This window comes from Stigmatopora nigra, chromosome 6 (genome assembly GCF_051989575.1).
Source record: "Stigmatopora nigra isolate UIUO_SnigA chromosome 6, RoL_Snig_1.1, whole genome shotgun sequence".
NCBI classification, from domain to species: domain Eukaryota; kingdom Metazoa; phylum Chordata; class Actinopteri; order Syngnathiformes; family Syngnathidae; genus Stigmatopora; species Stigmatopora nigra.
The window spans coordinates 5,428,345-5,444,177 of NC_135513.1; the positions used below are offsets into that span (position 1 = coordinate 5,428,345).

Sequence of the window (15,833 nt, forward strand, 5' to 3'; positions counted from 1 at the left end):
GCAACCTCTTCTGAAAATGAATTGTAGATGCTTTTTTCTCACTAAACTGGAGAATTATGAATGCATCTCTAAGCATATATTATATACATGATGTTTATGAACAACTAGAGATTTAACACAATCCCACAATATTTTATATGTTTGTTTTCTGCAGCTGAACAAATGTAGGTGGCGCACTTATCATAGAATTAAGCATTTCTCCAGATGTGTTTAAAGATGACATGTGCTGCTTTAATCCTCTCATCAACCCCCCATTTGCCTCCGGCAGACAATTTAGGCTGCAGGGAGAGTGAGAGAGACAAAGAGCCACCTCTTGATAAAAAAATCTGATGCATACGCCCAAATCAACATTAAAAACTGCAATTTTTATCGCTTATTTGGCGGAATTGATGCAAGAGTAGGCGGGACTGTGAGTGACCCGGTTACATTGCGTGCGTCTGCATCCATCCTTATTTCACATCGCACTCAGTGCAGATCAAACCTCTACTGGAAGCCACAATGTCGGGTTGCAGAAGGGAGTGGAATCGAGAAGATGAACTACCGGTCTACTTTGCTGGACCGATCATCTCCGGGCAGAACCAGCGCAAAAGCTACGGCATGTTCGACTCTGTGGAGGGAGCGTTTGAAAGCAAGACCATCGACTTCGACAATTACGCAGTTGGAAGGAAAGGGGGTCGCACTCCGAGGAGCGGGAGTCGGGAGAGAATCCTGGATATATGTGACTCGGCCGATAAGACCTCAGGTGAGGCCCAAATGGGCTCACAGACCTCCTTCCAAGGGGGTGAACTTGTCTCTCCAGGAGTCGAGACAGAGCTTTCCCCGGGGATGGGAAACACACACGGAAAGGTAATGTGATATACGAGAATATTTGGAAAATGCAACCATGATATGTGTGTTATTTTCATTTGTTGAGCTACCAAATATCTCCACTGAAAAGTGCGCATTCGGACAATGTGGTGCTGAAGTGGACAGCAACCACGCACAGCCGGCATTGTCGTGTTAAGGCACACGGCAGGATCACAACGTGTGATCACGTGACACTTCTTCGGGGATTATTGTAGCTACATGAGGGTGCTCGTGTGCTGATCACATTTCCAAACTGCGCCACACTTCGTCTATTATGGTATAAGATGTGAGATGGAAGCAGGGACACAAGAACGTGGAGAAAACAAACCATCATGTCTGGGACACATTTCCACCCCCATGTGACGGTAAGAGGGAGCAGGAGGCATGCTTGGAGCTCTTGAAAAGTCCCTGCTGGTAATGCTGGAAAAGGAGATTAAATTCTTACCAGGGCCGGGGGAAATGCTATCCTTCAGCACCAGGCATTCACCTTTAGTTTTAAGGCTTCTGACCTGTATTGTCCATTTTACATTGGGTCACTATAGAATGCGTGTAGATGATTTCTCTATCAGAGACAGTGAGTTTGAGCTCTTTTGGGGGGCAGAGAGAGTGTCATGATTATGGAACTGGGATTTGAGTTGAAAGCAACGTTAGGCTTTCAGATGTAAAACGCATTAACTTTTCATTATCCAGATCATCTCTTTTGATAAAATGACCAGGGCCAGATGGATTAGTATGTGTAAAACCAATAGCCCAATAATAAAAGCCCCTTTTTTTCCACTGAGAGAGAGCCATGCATGTTTTGGGGATCTGGTAGGAAACCGTAGTATCCGGACAAAACGCATGCAGGCCCTAGACAACATGCACATTCCAAAATGGGAGATTGGAATCAATGGGGGGGTTGAACCCTCTAACTCAGATCTGTGAAGTGGATGTGCAGGCCACTCTTCCACTGGGTCACCCTTATTATTGCAACAAATCCTTACATGGGTTTATTTTTAAAACTTTGACATCTGTTGAACATCTGATTTCCTTGTCCATTTTCAGGGTGAGAGTCTGCTGATTAAAGGAGGGCGAGTGGTCAATGACGACCAGTCAATTTACGCTGATGTGTACATTAAGGATGGGCTCATTAAGTAAGTACACAATATTATAATAGCAACCCTGCTGTTGCATATGCAATGTCCAACAAATATAATTATTAAAACAGACAAAAAATAGAATTGGGGGGGCAGTTATTTAACGGGATCTTCCTCAACACTGCTTCTTTCAGTACATAATAGAAATATCGCTTGTCGTGAACTATATGAGAACATTTTGGTGAAATATAACATAGGGGTTTGTTTGCATCTAAGAATAACAAAATTGCCAAAGAAATCATCATTAAAGCAATTTCTCATTTCATTTACAGTCAGGTAGGGGAGAATCTGGTCGTCCCCGATGCCGTTAAAGTGATCGAGGCTAGTGGACGCATGGTGATCCCAGGTGGGATTGATGTCAATACCTGCTTTATGAAGCCTCATCTTGGTGTACGGCCTATTGATGACTTCTTCCAGGGCACCAAAGCCGCCCTTGCTGGAGGCACAACAATGATCAGTGAGTCAGCCAGAAATACGACAATTCAGCAACCACGTCAAAGTGGTGAGTGCCTGACCTTTGACCTTCTCTTATCTAGTTGACCATGTAGCCCCCGAGCCTGGGGATAGCCTGCTTGAGGCTTTTGAAGTCTGGCAGGAGGCTGCAGACAAGATGACGTGCTGTGACTACTCCCTTCATGTTGACATCCCTCTGTGGAATGAAGTAGTTAAAGAAGAGTTGGAAATTCTGGTGCAAGAGAAAGGTACATCAATTCTTACATTTCAATTCCAAATTGCTGGTGATATCCTTTTTACCTTCTCTACTTCTGTCAGGTATTAACTCCTTCCAGGTGTATATGGCCTACAAGGATGTGTACCAGATGACAGATTCTCAGGTGCACATTTTTTATCAAAGCCGGCTAGAGTAAAGTTTACTATTACAATGTATCATTTGTATGTGCTATTCTTACATAATAACATGCTTTTTCCCTCTCATTCTCTCACTTTCATAGCTATATGAGGCCTTCTCCTTCTTGAAACAGATTGGTGCTGTGGTTTTAGTTCATGCTGAAAATGGAGATTTAATTGCTCAAGTAAGTAGGACATAACTTATATTTTCTGCTTATGGTGGTATTTCGAACCATGTTTATTCAATGTAACAGCATCTTTGGATGCATAACCAATACTACAATCCCAAAATGAGTTATATTATTTCCAGTACTATGAAAACTTTAAAAAAAGAACATATAAGTATATAGGATATATATAATTATATCTATGATTTAGGAACAAAGAAAAATCCTTGGGATGGGGATTACAGGACCTGAGGGCCATCCTCTGAGTCGTCCTGAAGAGGTAATATTTTCCATCTGTTTGTCCAAACGTGGATATTTCTGTCCTCCCGCCTCTCCATAACAACCAAACATTCAATTCATTGCGCCATAGTTTGAGGGAGTCCTCAGCACACATATACAATGAAAAAAAAATCCATTCATCCATACAACCATTAACCATTCAGATTTGACCTTGTTTCTCCTAATTGCAGGTGGAGGCTGAGGCCGTGTTTCGGGCAGTCACTCTTGGTAACCGTGTTAATTGCCCAGTGTACATCACTAAGGTGATGAGTAAGAGTGCAGCTGACACCATCACCCAGGCCCGGAGGAAAGGTCAGCCTTTCATTCTTGCAAAACAAAACTAAAAAAAAACCTGCAGACAAAGAAATTAAATCTGATGCAAAAACAATATATGCAAATTCATTTTCTCTTCAGGTTCTGTGGTCTTTGGAGAACCCATCACAGCTAGCTTGGCCACTGATGGTTCGCATTACTGGAGCAAAAACTGGGCCAAATCGGCTGCTTTTGTGACCTCTCCTCCTTTAAGTCCTGACCCCACGACTCCTGATCACCTTCATACACTTCTGGCCTGGTAGGACTAAAAAATATTTTTTTTCTATGTCTGCCTATGGTCGTGATAATCAGGCTCTGAGTCAATTTACAGGCCTAGAAATGAAAAGAGTTATTTTTAGCAATAAGTGCTTCATAAGGTTCATTTTAAATCCAGTCAATGCCACCAAAGGACACAGATGCAGGTTTTTAATGTTCATAATTTGGATGAAGTTTTGGTATGGATATGGAGGTCAAAAAAACAAACAAAATTTAATTAAATTCAAAATACCCCTATTCTATATTAAATTACTTTATGAATATACCAGATGAAGTGATTGTCAAACACACACACTCTACTTATAAACTTTTAACCGTTTTTTTAGTGCCCTCAATTCTAAAAATAGAACAGGAACATGGGACTTTCATCATCAGTTGCCTTGGCTACCAAGTGCCTCCCTCACCCTGTATATCTTCCTCTATGGTTGTCCAGTTTGAGTTTTCAATTAGTCCAACAACTCTTTTACTCAAGACATTCTCGCTGTTTATTTGTTGATTTATACTGGAGAAATCTTACCATGTTCTTCCAGAGGGCCCTCCATAATGTGGAATTGGTTTTATGCACACTTCATACTTACAATAAGGTTAAGTTGTTCCCATAATGGTACAAATGTGTTGAGATCTGGTGCCTCTGCTGCCCTCTCCATTCTGTAAATGGAAAAAGAACTATACACATGCATAAATACAGACATTTTCGATTGAATTCCGGTTTTTGAAAATTCAGATCCACATTTTAGCGGACCATTGATTATATTTCTATCTGTACAGTACCACAGGTTTTTGTCTACTGCATTTAAGGATAAATGTATGTTGATTTTTGTTTTTGAAACAGTGGGGACTTGCAGGTGGTGGGAAGTGCTCACTGCGTGTACAGCACCTCTCAAAAAGCAATCGGTAAAGACGACTTCACCTTAATCCCAGAGGGCACGAATGGAGTGGAGGAAAGGATGAGTTTTGTGTGGGACAAAGCTGTGGTAAGAACAGAATCATGTGTGCATCTGTGATCATTTCTTACATGTATACTTTCCAACTCCCTAACAAGAATTAGTATTAACCATGAAGCATACTCTTATGTTTCCACTATTTTTCAAAAAAGTGTTTGTTAACACGTTGCCTGCGATTGAACAAGAGAATTCTCCCCCAATCACCCTGGTTTAGATTAATTTTGTGTATTTTTTTTGTCAATGGCAGCCAATGCGCTCAACTTCATTGAACCAAAACACAATTTTTTTTACAGTGAAATCCGATCCTATTGTGTTGTATCAATGGAAACACTAAAATGTTGCACCACAGTGTTGAGTATCTGTTCTAAGAGTAAAAAAAGATTAAAAGCATCAAACAGATTATGTTTGAGGCTTCTTTTTTTATCTAGCTATTGTCCTTTAATTCTCCTCCCAGGTCATGGGGAAGATGGATGAGAACCAGTTTGTGGCTGTCACATCTAGCAACGCTGCCAAAGTCTTCAATCTATACCCACGTAAAGGTCGGATAGCGCCGGGGTCTGATGCTGACATCGTCATCTGGGACCCTGACAGCACCAAAATGATTACATCTAAACTACAGCAGTCGGTGAGAACAAAGGGGGGATAAATAGGGAGTTAAAGATGGCAAAAGTAGAAGGAATAGAGAAAAGGATTGAGGGCAGGATGAGCGTGAACAGGATTAAAAAAAACAAATGAAAGATCAAAGAGACCATTCTGCATGTTAATGTGACAGAAATTATAGACATTAGACATGGAAGTCTGATAAGCACAAAATGAGGAATGACAATTTCGGATGAGAATCTATTGAATGCATTATTAATGGCTTCAAATTTAAAAAGAATTGCGGTCAAAATCACTACAATGTTGCTGACTATAGCATGAAAATATTCTTCTTAACGGATGAATGGTTTAAGAATGGGATGAATGGGAGGTTGCATATATTTAAATGAACTTTGATGAATTTAAATACAAAATGGTGCAGTGTTTGATATATGTCGTCTGCTGCCCGTCTGTCTTTCAAAGACTCTAATCCACACTGCTATTGGCAATAGGTTATAATCCCCCATGGCACCCCTTCACCCACCATACATTGCCATATTTCTAAACCCCTCCCCCCTGTTTTTATTTTTTTTGGGGGGCTCGTATCTATCTCCAGGCCTTTTCTTATGTTCAACCCATTCTTTCTCAAATGCTGCAGTTTTACTGCATGCATTATACTCTCTGAAACAAAGGCCCCTGGGAAGCAAAATTCTCATCCTTTGTTCATTCTTTTAGGTCCATATGTGCATACAGTAATATTAAGTGTAAACTACAATTAATTTCAGCTTCACACTTCTTGGTTTGTCCCTACATAAAGATCACAACAGTTATAGTTTTGTTCCTTTTATTCCTTATTTATTATTCTTACAGGCTTCAGAATTGAACATCTTTGAGGGTTTGGAGTGCCGGGGGTCTCCAGTGCTTGTGTTGAGTCAAGGTCGAGTGGTGTTTGAGGATGGAACGCTTCAAGTACAGCAGGGCACTGGACGATTCATACCTCGCAAACCCTTTCCGGACTTTGCTTACCAACGTTTAAAGTTCAGAAATCAGGTATGCTACGGAGAAAAAGGCTCTAAATATGTTTCCGGTATTGTATCAACTCTGTATTTTTGTTCAACTTTCCCCATTTCTTTAAACAGGTCAAAGAAAAAGGAGTCACTCGTGGCATGTATGAAGGACCTGTGTGTGATGTCATTCAAACCCCAAAATATATCACCCCTTCACCTTCAGCCAAAACATCACCAACTTCACACATGCCTCCACCAATACGCAACCTGCACCAGTCAAACTTCAGCCTATCAGGTTAGAAACAATATAGGATATCTCTATACACATTTATTTATCATACAGTATTAAAGGTTTTACCAGATGTCAAATCTTAAAACTATTGTGGGTAAAAAGTCATATTTAAGAATTGAATTGAAAAACATTTGATACAGTACCATTTAAATCCAAAATGTCCAAATTATAATACTATTTAATTTTTACTTTTTTTTGCATACTTACATAGATTCTCAGTGTTTTACTGTTTTTTATTGTACTGTATTGTATTGTGTAATGATTTTCCCTCAATCATTTATATTTACAGGTGCTCAACATGACGACTACATCCCCCGCAGGTCTGGCCATCGTATTGTAGCCCCTCCAGGTGGTCGCTCAAACATTACCAGCCTTGGTTAAACGTACACAATTAGGGGTTTTCTGAGTTTCACTTTCAATTGTATTGTATGAGTGACAGCAGTGCTATGATTCCATTTTTATAGCAATGTGAAACAGATACATCGCACCAAATTAATCTGGCAGGTAGAACATGTTATATCAGAAAATTCACACAATATTAGCATGTCTTACAAACAGTCTCCTAAGGGGCATGCAGTCTTGTTTTTAATTGCACAATTTTCACTAAAAGTTCCCCACATGGTGGCACTGTTACACCTTGCCACTCCATCTATGCTGGCTTCTGTATCCACATCATCAGCACTGGTGCATTCACTGTGACTCAGCTAGGTCCTTCCCCAAGGACTTTTATTTATTTGTTACATTTTGGTCGTGCACAACAGAATTCACTTGCAGTCTGTAATTTTTTTTAGCACTTTTTGATGTTTCAAAAAACAAACTAGACAATGCAAACTATAAAAAATGCTAAGTTAAACAAAAAAAGTGAGTATTTGCAATATATTTAATCCTAATTTAAATCATTAAAGAGCCTGACATTAAATAATAGGTTTGTGTTTTTGACAGCCACTATTTAAAGTAATTTAACCATTGTTATTATTCTTTAAAATAGCTCCCATTTAATATTATGATTAAATGTTTCTTCAGACTGTTTTCACTTTAACTTATTTGATTTTAATGTCATTGTTTCTGTTGGTTAGTGGTCGTGCGTGTGTGTGTAGTTATTATCATTGTTAGGTATTTCCACTCTTTGTTGCTGTTGTCTGAGCCATTGATGATAATACAATAAACACTTGACAAAAATAGACTCTAAACACTTACTTGCAAGTTTACACATTATTCTCACAACATATTATTTACATAACACTTTCACAACAGCAGGAGATAGATAACTTGACAGGGCTAAACTACAAAACTGCCAACCTCCATCGACCCCATTTCACCACAGTTGTTGCAGTTGTTGAATTAAAATCTCATAACAGGGCAATAAAAGATAATTATGAGCATCTTTAGATAGTCCAGGTGGACATAATTCTCTGCATTCTCAAAAATGATGTATGCCAAGCAAACATCCAAACTAAAACGATCCGCCACAGGCAACACGAGACATGGGCATATCATTTTTTGGCCATGTTTTCCGCTTTGAACCCATTTCTCCTTATACCAGTAAATTCTCTCAGGTTGCATAATGAGTGCTCCTGTGAAGAGCTTAGGCCTGATACATCAAATGCCTGGGGGGACTTTCACACATAGCAACCCAAGCAAACTTATCTCAAGTCCCCCTATGCAACCCAAAATCTTTTACTTTGCCAACATAAATACTAAATATAACAAGGAGTAACTTACCCACATTACCAGGTGAAACTGGGACAATCAAACTTTACTTTGCATTAAACCATGTGCTTTCTAAGGAAAGAAAGGACTCCACTGCATCAGCAGTTACAATCATAGGCAGCCAAGGGAGTCAAAATCAGGAATCAAGAGAAATCAAACCATCAAGTCAGCCAGAAATAACAAATGAAAAGTGTTTAAATAAGGGCAGGAAGTGAATCTTGATTGGAGAAGGGATGATGGGGAAGTAGGCACAGCTGTGTTGGCCTTGGCAGGGCTTGGTCACAGGGGTGGAGCCACAGCTCCATGTACCTGAAGAAAAGAAACCACACCCCCTCCTACACAATGTGTGTCCAGGCTGACAGCCATAACATGTGCCTAAATACATTTGACAAAAAAGAAAAAAAACACACTCTTGAACACAAGTTATCCTTTTTAGTGACAGTGGTCATTACTGTCGATTCTATTCAAAACTGGGCACGTATGACTTGTATCACCTTTGACTTTCTTTTATTCTATTAAAGGCTGTTATTGCAATGAATGACTCACCTCTGTGTGTTACAACAGCCTGTACTCAGTAATACTGCATCAGTATTTCAAACCATCTGTGATCCTAAGGGGCTGTTTTCCATCACTGCATGCCTTGACACAAAACATTTTCTTCACTTTGCTTATTTGTAAGAGTTTTCTGGAATACATTTACATTTTTGGGGTCTGTTGTGACTTACAATGACCAAGTTAAGCATCTGTGTCTACCTTATTATAATATTTAATTTACACACCTGAGTTAAGATGGCACATGCATAGCTGTTGTGAACCCATAATGCTCATGCCCTTTAGCTAGAACTATATTATTATTGCAATATAGTTGGAGTCTGCAAGGGTTGGTAAAGTGGAAAAAATACCATGGTCGCAGCACTGCCATCACAATTTAAGGTGAATCAAGTGCTGTTTACTCATAATAAAAAAAATACTGAATGTTACTTTTCTAAGAATTCCATTGGCTGTTCCAATAATTGCGATGGTAAGTTGTCACATCTTGAAGCAAATGTGAGCTTTCTTTCAATGCTGTGTTTTGTTTAGTCCCCTTTTCCACAAATGGAAAAACACGACACTCATTGTCGGGCTTCCTCAAGAGGAACATTTCTCCAAACAGCGTCACCTTCACACAGATGTGTTTGTTGCATAGCCATCTGCTCTGGAGGACAGAATCAAAGTGATCAAAAATCTGATTTATATAAAGTTTGTGATGGCAGGAAAATGCAAATGTAATGTATTATACAGCAGAAGGTTATACAATGACATAAACTGAACACTGCATGTGAATGGCGTAATTATGTGAAAATATGCCTTAACAATGCAGATATTACTCATTCCTTGAGAGCATCAGGCAGCTATTCATCCAGTTTAAGAGGGAAGTGGCATTTGGACAATTTACGGGGCCAGCTGTGCTGTTAGTGATAATAGTTCATCAGGCCTATGCAATGCATCCCTTGAAAATTCATCTTATATACATAAATGGTCGATTTCTCTCCAAGATACATTATGGTTATCTAACCCTGAAACTAGCCATTTATATGACTGCTTACTTTATTTGGGTTGTCCATTAAGAATGAGAGTTGTTATAGTCTGCTCATCTGACTATACAACAAAAACAATATTGTTATTCAAGAGCATATTGACGCAGATGACCTTTAGCTTTATTGCATCCTGGTAATAATATATACCATATTAAATCTCTTCTTGTACTTAAGGCCTTGCAGGTCAGCGTCCTATCTAAAACCAATCATAATCCTGACACAATCTATGACTCTAAAGTTAAGTTAAATGCTAAAATAATTCAATCATTGGGAAATGGCCAAAACGCCCAATGAACTATATTGTGTTTAGATTCCACTCACATGTAAACGCACTTTAGAATTGGGACATCAATATAATCAGGGTCTCCAAATGAAAAAAAGTGGACGAAAAAGGAACATATTTAGAGCAGTGGCTGACATGCAATGACCCGTGCCTGGCATTTGATTATCAGTTTTCAACTATCTTGCAAAGCTGTGGGATACACAGTCAATATAGCTAGAAACAACCCTATAACATGGTACACTATACTATGTCCCAAAGGTAATCCTTACAAAAGAGGAGAATAGTCTTAAATTGTCACTTCTCATGTCACACTGCAGCTTTAGGGTCCCTCATGCATTTTTTGCTAAAGGATTCACTATACATGCATAAAATCACGTGTCATTTTTCCATCAGGGAGGGCAGTTGTTTGATGCGCACAAGCCAATGTGTCTTCCAGAAAAAATGAAGAGACAGAAAATGAAAAAGCCTAAAGAGGATCAAATAACACATCAGCTTCGTGGCGTGTCAGCCAACGCGCCCGTTTACAGCTCTACCGCAAGGTAGACTAACACAGCCCCCCTGACAGGTTTATCATTCTGCACTTGGTGTTGACAGGACACAACATCAGACATAATTTAAAATTAACCGTTCAGTAGTCCCTGTGAAAGGAAGTTACAAATACACTGAAGAATAACTCAGACACATGTTGCCATTTCTTCCGAGTATATTCAATTCCAGAGTTATTGAAAAGGCACAATGCAAGATCCTGGCTGAGATTACCTTGCCCTTGACCAGTGTAAAGTCTAGTTACAGGAAAATGTCAGTACTGTCCTTCAGATGAGCTAAGATGTATAAACTCCAAAGGCTTGTGATCTCAAATGCCTTACGGTCTGGTGCACAAATCCAAACATGTAGAATTCTCTCGGGCAGGCTTTTCCTACTCCTTCCAGGTGGTCTTTCATTGTTCGTGTCAGGTCTGTCACGTTCTTCTGTCTGGTCCAGGTGACGCTATCATCACCTTGGCTTTTGTTATTGCAGCCAACTCATGTTTGTAAAAACATCCCCACATTCTTCCCTGTACAAATAACTTGTTCTTCTACAGTCCTATTTGTAATTAATTAATTCATTCATTCATCTTCCATACCACCCATCCTCGAAACGGTTGCGGAGGTTGCTGGAGCCTAACCCAGTTGTCTTCGGGTGAAAGGCAGGCTACACCCTAGATTGGTCGCCAGTCAGTCGTCAGGCACACAGAGAGACAAACAACCATTCGCACTCCCAATCAAACCATCACCAGCGGGAATTGAGCCTGTACCGAAGTTGGGCAAGTAAACCACTACACCACGAGGCGGCTCTATTTGTAATTTACAAAGACACATTTTGTAGACTGTCATAGATTTTTCCAAGACTTTCAATGCTTTCACACAAAATCTGGACCTTATTTATAATGTTAGTAATTTATTCAACTAATGAAGCATAAAAATAATATTCCCTTAGGACTTCATAAAACAAATGGATACATTGGGTTAGGATTAGAAATAATTTGTGGCCAAAAGATTCCAGTTATGGGTATTGAGCTGTTAGTTTTGAATAACCCGGCCATTTAGCTGCCTTCTGGGAATTTGAATGAAAATCCTCCAAGTTCAAGTGTTCAATCCTACAGGTCTTGCAAAAAAAAATGATAAAGGTAAGGCAAAGCAAACATGAAATAATCTGCCTATATACTTTATAGTAGAACTGTTTACCTGACATCTTAGTTTCCACTAATTAAATTTTCCTGGTTTTATTTGATAGTTCCACAGACCCTGTGTACACTAGCGAGTTAGGGGACCACCCTTGCAATATGTTCTACTATCTAATGAAATCAATAAAAGGATCACCTCCACTGAGACTATCCCTGGAATTTAATGGAGGCTTCTGAGAAGCAAGCTGTTCTTTTATTTATACACCACACTTGTCTACTTATCCAGTGATTCACCTACAAAGCTCACTTACCTCATTGTTTATAAATTCCGTGCAACAAGAAGACTGATGTTGACTGTTTTGATAGGTGATACAGGAGTAAAATCTTGCACGTAGTTAGCTGGGATAGGCTCCAGCAACCCTGTGACGCTGGTGAGGATAAGCGGTCTGGAAAATGAATGAATGAATAAATAATCTTGCATAAATTAGGACAAAAGACGAGGAAATGAGAATCGCACTGGCTGTAGCAAGTGTTTTTTTTTTCTTTTTCTAAAATATGAGAACTTACCTCTGTCCTGATAGCAAAAAAAACAACAACAAGAAATTCTTTAAAAATTCTGGTCTTGTTGGCCACTAGTGACAGGCAATTGGGGTTAATTGCTCAATCAGCTGTAAGTAAATGCACTCTCAGGTCTGCCACGCCCAGCTTGCAATAAACATGAACTATTTCCAAAACGCAAAACATTTGCAACATAATTGAATTTAGTACTTTTATTTTCATTATACAAGTATAGTAATGAGATTTAAAGCTTTACTATGAAGTGCACAAATAAATAATAATAATATTGATGAGTAATACAATATTTAATATTCTTATTCTTTCTTGTCATTTGTTATCTAGCATTCAATTCATTTAGCTGGAATAGTGTCAAAACCATGAGAATCTTTTGTTTAAAAGCATCTATCTTCAGGCACTTATTAACAACCACACGGTGTCAGCCTTGCCTGCAGCTGAAGTAAAATATTTGTTGGCTTTGGTGGTCCTCCAAGCCTTAAAGCCAGGATGCAAATCAGGCTACAATAAAGTAATTTATTTTATTTTAGCTGAATGTTCACCCAAATGATGGATTTCTGGACCAAATTCAGCAGCAACAAATAATATAACTACAAATAATATATGCGTATTTCTATTAAAAATAATATCATTGTGTCCTTGTCCTTGTCATGAAGGCTGAGTGATGGGAAATGATTTTTTTTTTCCTAGATGAGTCACATTTTCGACCTTGGAATGACAACGGAACAACAATCTCTCTTCAGTAACTCTGCCTTGCTTGTTGCAGAATTACTTGTACGCGTAATAATCCCATGTCAAACAGCGACAGCTAAACCCAGCAAAGGAAATCTGAGGTATTAAGATGATTTCAGTTCAATCAGTTATTAGTTAGTGGTTGCTGTATTCCAATTCCTCATGTGGGTATAGCTTCGTAATGTTACAAGATTTTAACAATATTAAAATTGTGCCTCCCATGAGAAAAATGAAAAAAATACCCTCTTTTTATTGTTCACAATTCAGGAAAAAAATAGACAACATTTCTTCACTTTGGCAGAATATTATGTTTTAGTATGATGATTGAAAATAACAACTTTAAAAGTGATTGTTAGTGGAGGCATATGTGTGCAATTGTATTATTCATAATTGTTAATTATTCTATTAACATTGAATGAGTGCTTCTATGGCCTGTAGTCTTTTGTAGCAAATGTCCCCTAGAAAAATAAGATAAGACATGAAATTTTTGACTTTTTTTTTAATGTCAAATTCAAACCTTTACAGGATTCTCTTCATACCAAACCATGTGCTGACAGGTCATTAACTTCCATGTCTTAGCAAATGCAATTAGTTCGCATGTAATTAAGCAGAAGGGAACAGCAAAAAAATAAAATAAATCCAACAAAAGTCATAAAAAAAGAAACAAATATTTTAAAAAAAACTTCCCCACATGTATTTTTTTAATCATTATAAGTGCAGATTTGAAAAGTTTAAGCATGCCATTGTCCTTTTTAGTATCCAGTTGTGTTCTACAGTGTAGCTTCATCTGTACATGGCTATAAGAGAAACAGCACAAGGGGGACAAGTCCAATGTCCACTTTCCGGACAAAGTGTCCTCTTTTGTCTGTCTCCCCTTTTGTTTTGCAGTAGTGAAACATTTTTAAAACGTGCAGTATATTATAAAAAAAGATAACATGAATCATTTACAGTAAGTTCTCTTGAAATGTGCAATAATGAAACTGCCTTAAAACAGCAGTTTGAAGAGCTAAGTTGGTGTGAAAAGTTATTGAGCTTTTCCATTACTGGAGCCGATAAGTTGCACTCATTTTCAACAATACTGTCCCAACACTGTCCAAGCGGGTGTACTGACAACGTTGTGGATTTGGAGATAAAGATGGCTCCTGGAAGGTACAGTTGACACATCAAGCCCAGAGGTGTCCATCACAAATTAGTTAAGGTAAAGGTATATATACAAGTATACAAAGTGTCAATATGTACCTCAAACAGGCCCCTTTATCCAGCATTGTTTGCTATCTGGCATTTCCTGCTTTATATCCTTCATTGGCATCTGGGCTAAACTGTGCAATAACTTAAGAAAAGCCCATGTTTCCATAACAGAGAGGAGACACACTTCCTGACAATTTCCGGTTACATTCACATATTAAGATGTCCATAATAAGATATGTGTAGATCAAGTGAGAAGAGCCAGAAAAAGGAACTCATTAAGACCAGAGGGATGGGCTAACCCTAATATCCCTTATCCACACTCTGATGATGAGAATTAAGACGTGCTGGCCTCGATCCACAGCCGATCCTCTGTGGGAGGGACGAAGGAGTTCATGCACAGGAGTATGGGCGCTTTAAGATCGGCATCATTTAATTAAGAAAGGGTGCTGGTGAATTGCAGCTTGTTTTTTTTTTTTTGCACCCTCCATTAGAAGATGTCACCACCCTTTGCCAAAATGATCACCATTTTCTTTCAAGTACCCACTTACTATAATACAGATGTAGTCAAAAAAGATGTTATTCAAAAAGGCTTGTGGTATTTTTTTTATACTTTTCTTTTTTTTTCCCCCAAAGAGCAAAGTGGTTAGCGTTATCTTTCATGCAGTCAGCTTTTATTTTTAGTCCGTTTCCTATGAGTCCTACTTACTCTACATTGAATATGTCTTATCTGCACGTTATCTAATGTTACATACAGTAGATGGAATTCCATTAAATGGAGCGGAATGTGATTTGAATACATTACATGTTTAAATATTGGCTGGAGGGGACCAGGCAAAGTGTTGCACTTAAAAAAAAGTGCATAATAAGTGCACATCCTCCCAATCAAAGTGTGCTTCTTCCTGCATGAAAGCGAATGCCCATCGTCTGTTACAATGTTACTGAATGTATGAATGTGAATTTCAGAATGTGTAAATGCTTTTGCATGGATTTGTCTTCACATGCCCGTAGGCCGTGTTTAGGCGTGCTCACGCAACGGGTTCACGGGTCACGCCGGTGAGCGTAGAATGCTGTTTTGTTCTCATATAAACACATACAGTATATACAGTACATACAGGCTGGATGCGAAGGCAATATGTTAAACACTCGGTGATACAATTGATGCACTGTGTTCTGAGTGGTTACATTATTTCCTTTTAAAAAAAAAATCAGACTAACAATAGAAATAAAGGCTAACCTGCAGTAGGGACCATAAAGATTATGATCATGTTTCTGATGTAATTGTACGTACACTTGTTCATTGGTACAATGTCAGAATTAAAAGTTCAGTTATAGGTTCACTCAAGGTAATTTGGTATACCTCGCGGTATTTTTATGGAATTTGTACATTATGGTATCTATATGTTGCATCTAACTGGTATGAAAA

General features: G+C 38.7%; 2 protein-coding genes across 5 annotated transcripts in view; one reads left to right on the forward strand and one right to left on the reverse strand.

Moving 5' to 3' along the window:
• The first annotated feature begins 247 nt into the window (after positions 1 to 247).
• Positions 248 to 7,238, forward strand: crmp1 (collapsin response mediator protein 1). The gene is made up of 14 exons (XM_077718110.1): positions 248 to 846; positions 1,891 to 1,979; positions 2,255 to 2,439; positions 2,519 to 2,683; positions 2,754 to 2,815; positions 2,933 to 3,013; positions 3,207 to 3,275; positions 3,466 to 3,586; positions 3,689 to 3,845; positions 4,695 to 4,836; positions 5,261 to 5,431; positions 6,256 to 6,435; positions 6,525 to 6,687; positions 6,974 to 7,238. Exons 1-14 carry the CDS (start codon positions 499 to 501, stop codon positions 7,063 to 7,065), a joined length of 2,025 nt encoding a protein of 674 aa, XP_077574236.1. The 5' UTR covers positions 248 to 498; the 3' UTR covers positions 7,066 to 7,238.
• Positions 7,239 to 13,704: 6,466 nt separating this feature from the next.
• pcdh7a (protocadherin 7a) overlaps positions 13,705 to 15,833 on the reverse strand; it is a 121,676-nt gene continuing 119,547 nt past the window's right edge. For all 4 annotated transcript variants that reach the window (XM_077718603.1, XM_077718602.1, XM_077718604.1 and 1 more), the window contains one exon: positions 13,705 to 15,833. This exon is cut by the window's right edge and continues 1,556 nt beyond it. The gene's annotated coding sequence lies outside the window, so the exon portion shown is untranslated.